Genomic DNA, 14,167 nt, shown 5'->3' with positions numbered 1-14,167 from the left:
GGCGGCGGCCGCCCGTTGGTCCCGGCGTTCCGGGGCACCTTCCCGGCCGGGACGAGGGCGGGGGCCGGGTCCCGCCTCAGAGCCGGCCCGGCAAGCAACAGGTCGCCGCTCGCTGCGTCCTCCTGCCTGCACAGGTACGGGTTCAGGTTCAGCTTGACCCGCTCGGCCGCGATTAAATAGCCGCGCACGAAGCCTTTTCCCCTTCCCCAGCTCCCGCTCGCCCGGCAGGTCTCTCCGGCGTTAAACCCCTCACGCTCCTCCTCTTCCTCCCTCCCTCCAGCCCCAGCCCGCCGGGGTGGTCCCGCAGCCCCGACCCGGGGCAGAGCCCGCCCTCCATAATCCATGCGCGGGCGGCACTACCAGCACCGCCGCCGCGGCGCTCTGAGGCGGCAGGCGGAGCGGGCCGTGCCGTGCCCCGCCGCCTCCGTCGCGCTTTCTCCGCTTGGCCGGTGAGTGCTGCCAGGCGGGGGGTACGTGAGGAGGGGGGCCGGGGCAGCGCTCCCCCGCCGCTGCTGTGCCCGCGGCGGGGCGGGGGGAGGCAGCGGGTGGGGGTGGGGCTCCTCCGCCTTCCCCGGCTGCTCCCGCTGCGGGCGGCAGGAGGTCCTGGCCGGAGAGTGCGGCCGCGGGGGAGAAGGGCCCCTTCCCCCGCGGGAGGAGAGGTGTCTGCGGGCGGGGGGCGGCTGTGGGCAGCCGGGTGAGGGGGGACGGGTGGCCGTCGGGGAAGGCGGGTGCCCGAGGGAGCGGGGCTGCCTGTGGGGAGGGGGTCGGTGGGCATCTCCGGGAGGCTCCAGGCGGGGCTGGGAGAGCGACCTGTGGGAGCGGGAGTGGCGGGATGGAGGCGCTGAGGAGGGGAGCCCCGGCCCTGAAAGCGCGGGGTGAGGAGGGGGCAGAGGGACCGGCCGACGGGCAGGTCTGTGCTGAGGGGACCTGGGGAAGCGGGCTTGCGGGCAGGGGCTCTGCGGAAGGGACGGGTTTGGCCGGGGGGAAGGGGCTGCGGCACGGCGGGGCGCTGTGTGCCGGTCCGCGGGGAGCCGGGGCGGATCCGCCCGCTGAGGAGAGCGGGGCGGCGGGCGCGGCCGCTGCGAGTGAAGCGGGCTTCCTCCCCGGAGGGCCGTGTGTGGCGGGGACGGCTGAGGAGGGGTTGGGGGCCGGCTGTGAGTCTCTGGCCGCTGAAGAGAGAGGAGTGGCGGGAGCGGGGCGGGGAGAGTCCCGGAGATCTCCGGGGTGAGGGGGAGCCGCTGCGTGGGGAGGAGGGCGCCCGCTGAGGGCACCTGCCCGGGTCGAGGAGGGCGGGAAGCAGGCGGTGGGGCCTGAGCGGCGCCGGGGAGGCGAAGGGGGACGGGGACACCGTGCTGGCCTCGAAATCGGCTCGTCAGGGGCGGAGAAGGCAGGGAGGCAAAACCCTGCCTGGGCTCTGCAGTGAAATCGTGGATGTGAGCAGGGACCCTCGGCGGGAGCCCGTCCGCTCCCGCCGAGCGTCCCTGCTCGGTACGGCAGCGCGATGCGGAGAATGCCGCCTCGCAGCAGTTAATTGAGGCGGTGCTGCTGGTGGCTTGCTGCTCTCTGTGTACCTGGGCAGATCGCGCCAGCCCAGCCCGCATGGTCAAACCTTTTTCTCGGCGGGGGTGAGCTCTGCTGTGAGCTGGGGACCTCATCCGAGAGTGGGGGGCCAGGGGCAGTTGTGGTATACACGGGCTGTGTTTTCCTCTGTACGCACATGCAGGGGAGCAACTGAAGAAACTACCAAATCGGTCGGTATTCCAGCAGAGGCAGGGCTGCGGTACCCGTGCTACTATGCAGTTTGCAGATCAAGGACTAAGCAGCTTGGTAGAGGGAGAGGTCTCTACAGTTTTAATAACTGGAAAGAAGACAAAGGAAAGACTTCGTCTCGGCTGCCAGTGGGAGTACGTGGGGTCTGTCGCCGCAGTACCTTGCTATTGGGATACATACTCAGCCCTTATCAGTTTACATTTGCCAAAAAACTGCCTGTTTATGGGCTGGCTTTAATGTGTTTTAAAATTTTCTATGTGATGCTGAAAAGTGCTCTTACAAGGAATGCTCTATGAATACAGGGGTAAATGCACTGCTTCAAGTTAAATATTTTTTATTGTTGTTCAGTTAGTGAAAATATACTTTAAACATTTAGGTAGTCAGCTAAAAATTGGATCTGCTGATGTTCTGGGGAAGATAATCACCTGGAATTTTTACAGGTCTGTTTCTGTTGTTAGCAAATGGCTGTGACTTGTAAAACAGCAGGATTTTTTTGGTGTTGCTTGTTCTTTATTTATTTATTTTAAAATTATTAAGTAGCTGCTCAAAGTGAACTGGGTTCTGAATATCCAGTTTTTCCTGACTTGAGCACTTACTTGTTCTGAGCGTATAGTAAGCATGTCAGATGCATACTGAGGCTACCTTGTGTGGAAGATTCCATTTGTTTGTTTTTTATCAGTGCTGCCAGACACTATTCTGCAGTCCCCAGTGCTTGTTAGGTTTACTTGCTTCCTACTCCTCCTATGGCTACAGGTTGTAATTGTTGGTAGGCTTAGGACAGATTTTGTAACAGAAAACTGTACCTTTTTAACCTGCCAGCATCTAACTTGGCTCGCTGTATTATGTCTCTTGAATGGGAAGGTGGCGTTGTAGGGTTTTGTTAATGCGTACTTCGGCGTTTTAGTCTACCTGTAACTATCTGTTTTGTGGCTGTTTATTTCGCTCTTCTGGTGGTTGCTCTCACTGGAGCAACCTCACTCAAGGGGATTATGGACTTGGATTTTCAAATGACTAATTAAAAAATGTAACAAACGTAGCCAGGTCCTTTGTGTAGGCTTCTTATGAACAACTGCATCTTCCACCATCCCATCCCATCATGGTTGACTGCCAGCAGGCTCCCACATTGAGCTTTAGCAATCTAGCTTCTGGTTGATTGAATTTCAGTTCACAGGGTTAATTATCGCTGCATTACTGCACTGCAGTGTTGTACTTGCATGGATTGCAGTGTTAAACAGAAGGAGGCCAGTCCTGTTGAAATAAAGAGCTGGACATCATGCTGTTTCTGAGCTCTGCTATTTAGAGTTGATTTATCATGGAAGCAGTTCCTCAACTTCTGCATCTCTTGCTCTGTCTCCCTTCCCCCTCTTAAACTTACAGTGGAGTTGCTGAAGGTTTATTGGTTTTTGGAAAATATTACAATGTTTTTAATAATAGGTGAGATATATCGGAGATATGATAATACTGCAGCATACTTGGTAAAAGGGTGATGGTGTTCTCCGCAGATAGTGGTTCAAACCCCAGGAATTATGTTTAGTGACTAGTACGTGTAGAACATTGGTGACAACTGCAGAATAAAAAGCAAAAGCTGTAGTCTTTTAAAGATGGACACTTGCAAACTACACAGAAAATAAATGAAATGCTTTCATTATTGTATATCTTAAGTACTTAACAGGGTTTGTGTTTTGGTTTTTTTAATTGAAACATAGTAATGAAATGGATATCTTATTTGATAATTAATGTAAGCACTTCAAAGGTTCACACAGCTTCTTTTCATTGACTATTTACTTGAACTTGGGGAGAGTTGTACTGGCAGTTACTGTAGCACTGACTGCAGTGATGCCACACTGTTTCTGAGGAAATGAGATGGCCACACGCTGCAATGAAGAGTACCATAAACTGCTATGTAATTCTTTTTATGTGTCACGTGTGTATGTCATTCTTGCAGCTCTGAATTGCAAATTTCATGGATAGATTTTTTTCTTTTTAATGCTGTTTGTCTAGCATATTTAACTACTAATATTTAACTAATAATGCTTCCAGCTAAGTTTCTTTTAGATATCAAGATAAGGTTAACTGCTGGGAGCTTTTTACATCAGAGTTATTTTTAGGTAGGTTGAATACATATTGAATGCTCAGAGTTATCCCGAGTTATACGTTTAATAGTGTTTCTGCAAGTTCCTGATCATTATTAATGTAACCTTGAAAATATATTAGTGTGTTATGTAGTATAGAGAAGGTTTGGTGTCAGCCTAGAGGAATTGCTCAGCAAGATTATATATACCATGTTCATTGTGATATATTTGCCAGCAAAGAGAGAGGAAGAGAATGTGGTCAGAATTCTGCAGATTCTTTGATCTGCAAGAAACCTACCTGCTTTGCTGAAAAATTCTGAGCTTTATAAAAGCTTACCTGGAAATTATGTAGAGTTGAAAACTTCAGTAGTGTCTTTGGAATTGAAAGCTGTTTATGTGTCTCCACTTAGCAGGATATTGTTTGTGTCTGCAGTACAGGTAGTGTCCTTGCAATTTCAGTAGTGTCCTTGTCTTAAAACTGCCAACTTTCTGTCTTGGTTAATACATGATTTCACATTTCTAGCAGGCATAATGATTATTTTCCTACATTGGGAGGACATTTTGATAGTGCTTTTATTTGCCTGTTGGTACAATTAGATACACTTTAAATTGTCCTTAACCTAAAATTTGACTAAAAAAAAGTTGTATGTACTTTCTCTTTTTCTGCCCTCCCTATAGTATAACAGAAATCCCTACAGAGAACACGCCCTGTCTTCTAGCATTGCCTTAAGACACCAGTTAGGGAGGCCATCTTCCTCTCAATTCCATCTTTCACAAACACACCTAACATTTCCCTGTATTCTTACACTTTTGTATCTGTTTCCTTAATTGTTGGAATCAAGGCTCAGTCACCATGTGTGAGGTTTTTCTCCTGACTCATTCAAGTGTTGCAACTGTACTTGAGAAATCTCCAGAAAACTAAACTTTACTTAGAAAAAGTGTTCAAACTTTTTTTTTAAGAAAACCAAGTTGAACTGTACTGTATCAAACTTGCACAATCTTCACTGTTCTGTCATTAAAGCAAAATAGATTTTTTTTTTTTTCACTTAGTTCTGGTCTTGTGGTATTTTGTCCGATAGAGTTTCTGTAGATTTGATAATAAACTGCAGCCTAAGCAATTTTCAGTTTCTGACCATTTCTACATTCAGCCCTAAAGTAACAGGTGCATAAAAGACAATTCTACTGAAAAATATCTCTTAGGCTGAAGAAAACTAGTCTCAAGAAAAAAATTAAAGGAGGAAAAACAATATTTTGGAGCTGGACTTTTTTTTTTTCTTTCAATATTCTTTAGCAAAACATTCTTTTCCAGGTAGGAAAACACTTGTGGTTTGATGTGTTCTAAGTTCTTATGTTCCTGTGTTGAGCATCATCTTTCAGAGTGGTTCCTAACATTGTCTTTTTGAATAAGGCTTGGATAATTCTGCTATTCATAGCATTATTACTGTTCATTCTTGGTTGTCACTAGCCATGAGGGGGAAAGCTTAGAGTTTTTCTTCTTAACTAGACTGGACTTCAGGGAAACAAAACTGTCTCTAGTTCTTTGATCTGGTCTTGTATTCCTTTGTTCTGTATTTTTCTTGATCTTGATCTATCCTTTGAATGCAGTACAGACTACTAAACAAGCCTGCAACGTGGTTTCTTGCAAGTCAATACTGGTTTTCAGAAAGGTAGACTGTGTTTTACCAGAGACTGTAAAGCATGGGAGATACTTAAGTCTCACCTTACTACCGATTTTTAAGTCTTTTGTCTTCAGAATCTCTTTGACCTGGAAGCACCTTGGAAGTCAAGATATTGATGTAGGATTGGGCTGACTGAGGCCATGAGGTGTTTGTGTTATTTTGCTGTCATTCTTGCAAGTGAATGGTCTGAACACTAAGGTGGAGATTAAAAACATTTGTATTAGGTAGTATTGCTGAAAAAGACAACAGAGGCACAACTATGCTAAGCAAAGATGGTTTGTGCTGGGTGCTCTCCAGTTTGAAGTGGGCAGCTTGTCATGGGCAGTGTGTTCCCAGGCGTCCCCACCAGTGGCACTCTGGTGTCTCACCAAAGACATTTCAAAGATAAGCCAGTCTGGGTGGGAAGGTCAGTGCGGAGATTGCTGGCACACTCACCGAGTACGTGTGACTTCCAAAGTCAGAAAGGGGCAGAAGTTTTTCTGTTGACTTTTTTGGTTTGGTTTTGTTTTGTTTTGGGTTTTTTTTTGTCTGTGTCGTGGGAGGCCACCATGGCCCATGCTGAAGTGAAGGAGTCTTAAGTAGGCCCAGGTAGATGAAGATGTGGTCAGTTGTTTTGTTGGAAACCTGAGGGGGTTTCTGTTCACATTTCTTAAGTGGTGGTTGATTAAATTGCTATGATTTTGTAGATTCAGAATGTTCTTAAATGTGTAAGCATCCAAAGTCATCTTAACGCCACTCATCTTTAGCAAGCCATGAATAAAAATTGTTGACTTGACTTCTCCAGTTCCTAAGGAGAGCCTTGAGATAGTCTGAGTTAATAGAAAGTAATTACTGACACCACCTGTCAGGAGGGTGAATTTTAGTTGCTTTTTTGGTTTTGTTAACTTTTCAGTGATGAATAATTTCTTTCCTCTGTCTTGGAGGACAATTAGGAGTGGCTGGCATCTTAAATTCTACCTTGAGGTGGAATCTGTGGCCTTAGCTGCGAAACAGGTGTCGGAAGGGTGCCATCTGCTAGTTCATGCATGGGGAAGGAAAGCAGAGTTGTATAAACTGGAACGTTATAGATTGAAGCTGGAAGGTTTTACTGAAAGGTTGAGATTAAAGAAGCTACAGGATATCACTTGTAATAATTGGCATCAACTACGGTAACATCAGGTGGCTGATTAAATGCGTTGTGTAGCTGTTGTGACATGACATATTGTACTTAGTCAGAATTGTTCCTTTAGTTTTGTTTCACTTGGAGCTGTCCCAATGCTCTGCTTTGTTTGTTTTTGAAAACTCACTGACCTGGAACTATGCATAATTGTTTTTCCCTGTCTTTCAAGGACAGTGTATGTAGTAGACCATATTATTCACAGACCTCAATCTTTTTTTTTCCCCCCCTGTTCTATCCTATTTAGCTTGCTTTTATAACTGTTGATACGTTCAATTTCCACAGAAGATCACAGGTTTTCTTGCACTTTCCTATTTGCTTGAACACACCTTAACGAGCTCTTTCTTGTTTTTGCCAGAGATGGTGCGCTGACTGACTTCCACGAGAGGCTTCTGTACCGCTCCAAAGCAAGAATACATTAACGAACAAAAGGTGTAAGGGTGCACCGGTGTTTTCCTGGCTAGAAAGCTAACCCCCAGGTGAATGTATTGAAGATTTCTAGACTTGGTGGGACAAATATCTCTACCTCCAATTTTATGAATACTGCTAGCTATGGCTGTGGAACTCTATTTGCTGCTGCTGCTGTTTTGTGGAAGTACTATTTCAGAGGTACAGCCTATATACAAACTGCCTCCTGGGACTTTGGATTTTGGATTTGTACCAGCCAAGACGTATGATACAGGTGCATACCATGAACCTGGGCCAATAGGAATTTTGTTTAAAATAGTACATGCATTCCTGTACTTAGTGCAGCCAAATTCTTTTCCTCAAGGTAAGTAGATAAACTTTTTTTTAATAAAGTTTTGTTATTGATGCATTCATCCTATTGTATATACCAAGACCATCATCTGGAACTAAATGATATGAAGGGCTCTGCTAGTAGCTTGTGTTATGGCCTGGAAATGTATACAGTTTAATATAAACTAACATTTTTCTGCTAAGCATAGTGTGTGTGTGTGGTTGTTAATGAAAATGAAATGTTAATGAAATTTCACAGAACTTTGCTTATGTATCTCAAAGCTGTCACTGATGCATTTGAGGCTTTTTTTTTTCTTAACTGAAAATTTTTCTTATGTATGCTCAGAAGCATAGGATAGGACTAAGCATAAACTGCTTTGTATTTAATATTAAATTCATAAGAGACAGCTCTGAGATTTGCATATTATGATAAACAGTCAGGTGGTTAGAATATTATGAGATTTAGCCCAGGAAATGGAAACTCAACAACTTGAAATAAATTTAATTTGTTTCCATATCTGTGCATCCACAATCGAGTTTTATATAAGGGCAGTTCCATTACACAGCCATGTGTAACTTCTTGTTCCTTTGTGGGCTGAAGTTAAGACTTGCAACTGCATTTGTTTTATTGAGGTATTTTTTTCCATTCCTTTCTTATTAAGTTGTCTCTTCTAAAGGAAAAGTTAAGATATCAGAGAAGTGTGTGCTTATTGAGGTTGCATTGATTAAAAGGTGCTTTTGGGAATTCTGTGTGTTTGTGGATGTGGTAGTTGTATCAATTTGACTTTCCAACATGCTTTTTGTTTCATTTAGCTCTTAAAAGAAAATGCTAATGTGTTTGAATAGTATTGGCATTTAAAATTATATTGAGGTGAAGTGTTAATAAAATCTAAGAATGGCTTTGGTTTGTTATTGATTCCTTTTGGTGGTTTAGCTGTAACTATGTATAAAAGAGGTTTATATTATTTTGTAGTACATCTTTCAATTTATATATTAAAACCTTTAGTAATTTGAAATCTTAAATTCTTTGGTCACATACCTGTATGATACATGTGAACTGTTATTTGCTTGTATTTTTGACATTTCTTCAATAACTGTAGAATGAGCTAAAATGAACTTGAATGAATGAATTCTATTTAGACAAGTGCCTGAAGTCCCAGATGTTAACCTGGAGAGCAAAAACCTGGCCTGTTCCCTGCAGGATCTGTCTTCTGAGCAGGTCTTACACAAGGTTTAATGAGGGCAATTCCATGAAGCTGACAGTACTGTCACCTTTTATCGGCGACATGGACAGTGGTATTGAGCGCACCCTCAGCAAGTTTGCCAACACCACCAAGCTGAGTGGTGCGGTTGACACGCTGGAGGGAAGGGATGCCATCCAGAGGGACCTTGACAGGCTTGAGAGGTGGGCCTGTGTGAACCTCATGAAGTTCAACAAGGCCAAGTGCAAGGTCCTGCAGATGGGTCAGGGCAATCCCAAGGACAAATACAGGGTGGGTGGAGAATGGATTGAGAGCAGCCCGGAGGAGAAGGACTTGGGGGTGTTGGTTGACGAGATCCTCAACATGACCCGGCAATGTGCACTTTCAGCCCAGAAAGCTAACATAACCTGTGCCGCATCAAAAGAAGCGTGGCCAGCAGGTCGAGGGAGGCGATTCTCCCCCTCTACTCCACTGTCATGAGACCCCACCTGGAGTACTGCCTTCAGCTCTGGGGCCCCCAACATCAGAAGAACATGGACCTGTTGGAGAGAGTCCAGAGGAGGGCCACAAAGATGGTCAGAGAGCTGGAGCACCTCTCCTATGAAGACAGGCTGAGAGAGATGGTGTTGTTCAGTCTGGAGAAGAGAAGGCTCCGGGGAGACCTAGCAGCCTTCCAGGACCTGAAGGGGGCCTACAAGAAAGCTGGAGAGGGACTTTTTACAAGGGCATGTAGTGATAGGACAAGGGGTAGTGGCTTTAAACTGAGAGAGGGTAGATTTAGATTAGCTATAAGGAAGAAATTTTTCACTATGAGGGTGGTGAGGCACTGGAGCAGGTTGCCCAGAGAAGCTGCGGATGCCCCATCCCTGGAAGTGTTCAAGGCCAGGCTGGATGGGGCTTTGAGCAACCTGGTCTAGTGGAAGGTGTCCCTGCCCATGGCAGTGGGGGTTGGGACTAGATGATCTTTAAGGTCCTTTCCAATGCAAACCATTCTGTGATTCTTTTGGAGGAACTGTTTCCAGATACCTTTGCTTTTGTGGCCTCTTTTCTTTCATTAAATATGCAGACAAACTATTTGCCTCTCTGTGAGACCTGGTATGTTAGGATTGTCATCTGTGTTCAACTCTTAGAAACAGGCCTCCGTTCTGCCTGAAGCCCTGCTTGAATATTTTACTCTGTTACGATTGTGGAAACTTAATTTCAGGGAGATGTTTACTGTGTCTTAATATTAACAGGAATTTGGTCAAATTTAATATTATGTGTCCTAAGCTTGTAAATAATCATTGAGTATAGAATTTACGATCAAGATTATAGTCCTGTGGAACTGCTTGTAGTAAGTTCTGCATCAAGTAGGTGTTGTGAAATACAGTATTAAAGAGAAAGGAGACATGCAGAAGTAAATCACTTTGTTCTCAGCTTGTAAGCTTTGAACATCTCATACCTTTCCTTCCTTCCTCACAGATACTTTTTGCCAAATCAGTTATTTTTAGAAGTTTGGCTTTCAGTGTTTGCATTAGGGGAAGTCCTTTTCCCATATCCCCACATACCTCACTGCAAAATACAGATTTGATGGATCCTGTTGGTTTGAGTCATACCATTTAACTGGTTAATCCCCATAATCTCTTTTGCCATATGCTGTTCTATTTTCACATTCAGTGTATTAATGGCATAGTTACATATTTGAAATGCCTTTTTTTTTTTTAAACTGCCAACTTGAAATAGAGTTAATTCTGATTCACAGATGAAAATAAACATAATCACAAATGGGCACAGAAAGCAAGCCTTTTGATGTTTCTAGCTCAAAACTTCATTCTGATTGGGCTGGTGCTTCTGAAGAGTTAGCTCCAGGTTGATGCCCCAGTGTATTGCATATAACCATAACATAAAGGAGAAGTGTGATTTGTGTGCAGGACTTGGCATCAATCACTTAGACCTTTGATCTTAGTAGTATTATATTTTTTTCCTAATACTTGGAAGTACTTGATTTCCAATCAAGTAGTAGGTTTTCCAGTCTACTGTTAGTACTCTTAGGTGGGAGGAAAAAAGGTGGCAGGATTGTCTAATTGCATGTAGATATTCCTGCATTTGCAAGTAATTTTTGTGCTTGCGGTAGTGCTCCGATGGAGCTGAATAAGTTATACTATAACATTCATACTCCTTTAGTCCCAAGTATGCCTTCTGGGAAGAAAGCTAGTATGATAAAGCAAAATATGAAGTACATCAGAGTCTTTGGGAAACATTGTTCTTAAAGTATTTGCAAGCTGCTAAACCTTAATGTTTATTTAAATGTTCTTATATGTTACTTAAAAGTTGAAAGGGATCACTTCATTTAAAGAAAAAAAATCAGTTGAAATATTTTGTAAGTTTTTTTAGTTAAATCTAAGTGAGTAATTATTTACTCACTTCTAAATTGTTCATGCCATCCAGTTTGTGGACATACAACCTACTCTAAGTTTAGATTTAATAGGTAAGTTATTAATGGAATTAAATATAGTGCTCATGTAAAGCACAGTAACAGAACAAGGGCAAGGAACTGTAACTCCTTAAGTTTTTTTAAACTGCTGAATCTTTAAGACCAGCAGTCTGCTCTTTGAATATGGCAAGAAACTACTTTAAAAAAGTGAACTAGGATATCTGATTGCAATGCTTCAGTGAGTGTAAATAGATTCTGCTTTCACTCCACCAGTCAAATACTTTTGTCCTCACTAGATGATGTGCTGGTGTAAATGGGAGTGAATTTACTCCCAAGCATAAACTGTTACTCAGGGAAGCAGCCTCCACTTTGAGTTAATGAAACACTGGAGTGGAAAAGCGTGTTTGGTCACTAGTTTGCTACCTGAGGCTCAGTAGGTCACTTTAATCTTGCTATGCCTTGGTTTCTCCATTTGTAAAATGGAGTGGTGGTGCTACTGCTCCTTTAGTTGAGGACTGTGTAAGATAGAGCATCATTATTCTTCCCTGTTAATAGCACCACTTACAATAAATAGATGATAATAGGAAAATTACAAGTTGCTTCTATCACTCAGCTAAGAGGACATCTAACAAAACAAATTCTCAGTTTTTCTCTTACTTAGAATTTGTCATAAACCAAAGCATTAATTTAATAAAAAAGTTCAGTCAGTTCATGATTGTGATGTGATGCATGTCACCTGTTGTGTTGGAGACCTTCAGATGTGAACTTGGTGTAGGCAGGGCATGGTCAGTGTGATCCTCTGGCTGCTATGAATATCTTATGGATTTGTCTTTGTTCCCATGGAAACCAGTTTTTAGTTGCAGTTAAGATGATGTTAATCTGAGATTCCACTTGCCAGCAGGATGTGCACAACAAATCTTTGGCTTCACAGCTTGTGTCTTGTAATGAAAATGTGAAGAGTTCTCAAAGGAAACAAGCTGGGAATAAAGCTCCTGCTCCTATTCCTAGGTGAAATAAGACAAAAACAGGCCCATTTACCTTACTCTACTGTACCTGAACATATTGCAGGACAACTGTGCTGCTTATGTTGAGTTACAACTGCCAGCTTCTGCTTTTTATTCTGGATCACCCTGTGTCTTCTGAAGCAGGAATAAAACCTCAACATCAAAATCAGCTGTTGAATGCAGGTACTTCCTCAGCAAAACATAGTATGAAGAGTTAAATGTACTATTTGCCTGTGGGAAACAAGAACAAACTGATTTTTAGACCTGGACTACACCTCCCAATTCTTTCTCTTTATGGAGCCTTGCTTTGTTGAACAGTTTGAGCACAACACTGAGGATCAGAACTTGACTATTTTAATGTAAAGTCCTCTCTCTGACCCCTTTTGGTCTTCCTTTCTCTTCACCTGGTCAGCCTTTAAAGCAGCTGCAAATTGTGGAGTTCAGCAAGTTAGTCTTGTGTTCCCTATCTCTGCAATTAATATCTCACATGAGTGTGTTCAGCAATTAAAACCTCTTAACATTTTTTTTTAAAAAATCACATAACTTGATATGCAAATAAACAGTGCATCTCTAGCTAGTATAGCTGTAATAGAAAATGCATATGCAAAACAGTGTTGTTGTAGGTAGGTTTGAGCTCCTAGGATATTGATTTTTTTTTTTTTTAAATATATTAACTGTGTTGGATGTGAGGTTCTAAAACAAATAATCAAAACGCTTTATCACCCCCTCAGTTAAAAACTCAGTAAGTCAGAATTTTTTCTTTTTTGTGTGTAAAACTAACTTATTTGCCTTTTGTAACTATTTAGTTCTTGGTTGTCTGTTTCTACTTTAGTTTTGCTTCCTATTAGTAATAAATCTTCCACAGCTTCCCTACAAAAAAATGCATGTGTCTGGATGTTTCAGCATTGGAGCTAAGCTCAGCTACGCATAGCTGGTAATGCTCTTTTGTTTTTAAACTTGAGACTTTCCCAGCAGCGTTCAGCATGTCCACACCAGCATTCAGTGAAAGGACTGCACTCTGGCTCTGACTTATGTGCAGATGTTGCAGTTCAGCAACATAAGGTACTGCTCAGGTACCCAAAGCAATTATGACCTTTTATAAAAGCTTAAATTACAATATTCTTTTTCCTGTTGTGTGAAGTCTCATTTTTAGTTTGGGTGTGAAACTGCACTGATTTGATAGACTGCTTTTTTGAGCTAGTGTTTGACAGCTGCATGTGGGTTGGCTTTCTTTAAGCTTATGTCCTGGAGCTGGGTTGGGAGCACAGATGCAATTGCTGGTTCAGGAACTGAGAAGAAGGGAGGAAGAGCAAGACCTGCCCTTTAAGTTAGCTGTTAGATTGACTAAGCTGTATTGTGAAATGACAGTTTCACTAAGCTGTAGGGTCAGTGCCTTCACCACATCCCTGTAACTTTTTTTTTTTTTTCCCCCCAGCACTGTGGCTAGAGCTGTGGTGTGAATTTAGAGTAGTAGCTGAAGTGTCTATATCAAAAATGCAGGTTTCAGTGACAGAGGTTATATATAGCAAGTAGTGGTGGCGTTATTTGGGTAGAACTGGGATAAGAAGGAGGACTTACAGTGCTCCTTTATTTGGTAATATGGTGTATACATTGAAAGAAATGTCTTGTGTCTAATGTTGGAAATACTGGGGAAGACGGAGCAGCAGGAAGATACAAGATAAATTAGCTGCCTCTTTTCTCTGCCCACTCGTATACATTTAAGGAAATAGTGTTTAAAAAAACCTCATTGCTCATTTCATGCTGGGAAGTTAAGAGGTGCTCTACTTGATGACATACCCATGTAAACAAGGAACACTGAGAACATTTTTGAAGCAGATTTAAGGCCTGCTTTTTTATTTTCTTAGGCATCAGAGGAGTAATTCCTTTTCCCCTGAACTATTCCAAACTGCAGACTATCTAACAGATTGCTCAAAAGGACTTTTTGTCCACAGGGAAGAGACAGAGGTTTTAGGGAGGGGAGGCTTATACAGATTATCTACTAGAGGCTACCGCAGAAAACTACAGTTGCAGACTTTAACACTTCTCTGATGTCTTCCTGCCCACTTCTTTTCAATTACATAAACAATGAGTCTCGCAGACAGGTATTATGTGGAAAATATGCAAGTCATTTTT

At 43.1% G+C, this 14,167-nt stretch overlaps 1 protein-coding gene across 12 annotated transcripts in view; it reads left to right on the top strand.

Annotated features, from left to right (window-relative positions):
* Nucleotides 1–287: 287 nt before the first annotated feature.
* The window catches only part of PROM1 (prominin 1), a 67,302-nt gene continuing 53,422 nt past the window's right edge, over nucleotides 288–14,167 (top strand). For 10 of the 12 annotated variants that reach the window (XR_012775478.1, XM_075499796.1, XM_075499793.1 and 7 more), the window contains exons 1-2: nucleotides 288–449; nucleotides 7,036–7,449. Coding sequence is in view for 10 of the 12 variants with exons in the window: in XM_075499796.1 (XP_075355911.1) it covers nucleotides 7,230–7,449 (220 nt within the window). In the remaining 2 variants the exon portion in view is untranslated. Of the gene's footprint in view, nucleotides 450–593; nucleotides 660–7,035; nucleotides 7,450–14,167 lie in introns of those variants that run through there. The other 2 variants (XM_075499786.1, XM_075499797.1) reach the window with 2 other exon arrangements.

Source organism: Mycteria americana, chromosome 4 (genome assembly GCF_035582795.1).
Source record: "Mycteria americana isolate JAX WOST 10 ecotype Jacksonville Zoo and Gardens chromosome 4, USCA_MyAme_1.0, whole genome shotgun sequence".
Lineage (NCBI taxonomy): Eukaryota > Metazoa > Chordata > Aves > Ciconiiformes > Ciconiidae > Mycteria > Mycteria americana.
The sequence above is the reverse complement of the archived record's forward strand: the minus strand, read 5'-3'. Positions and strand labels throughout refer to the sequence as shown.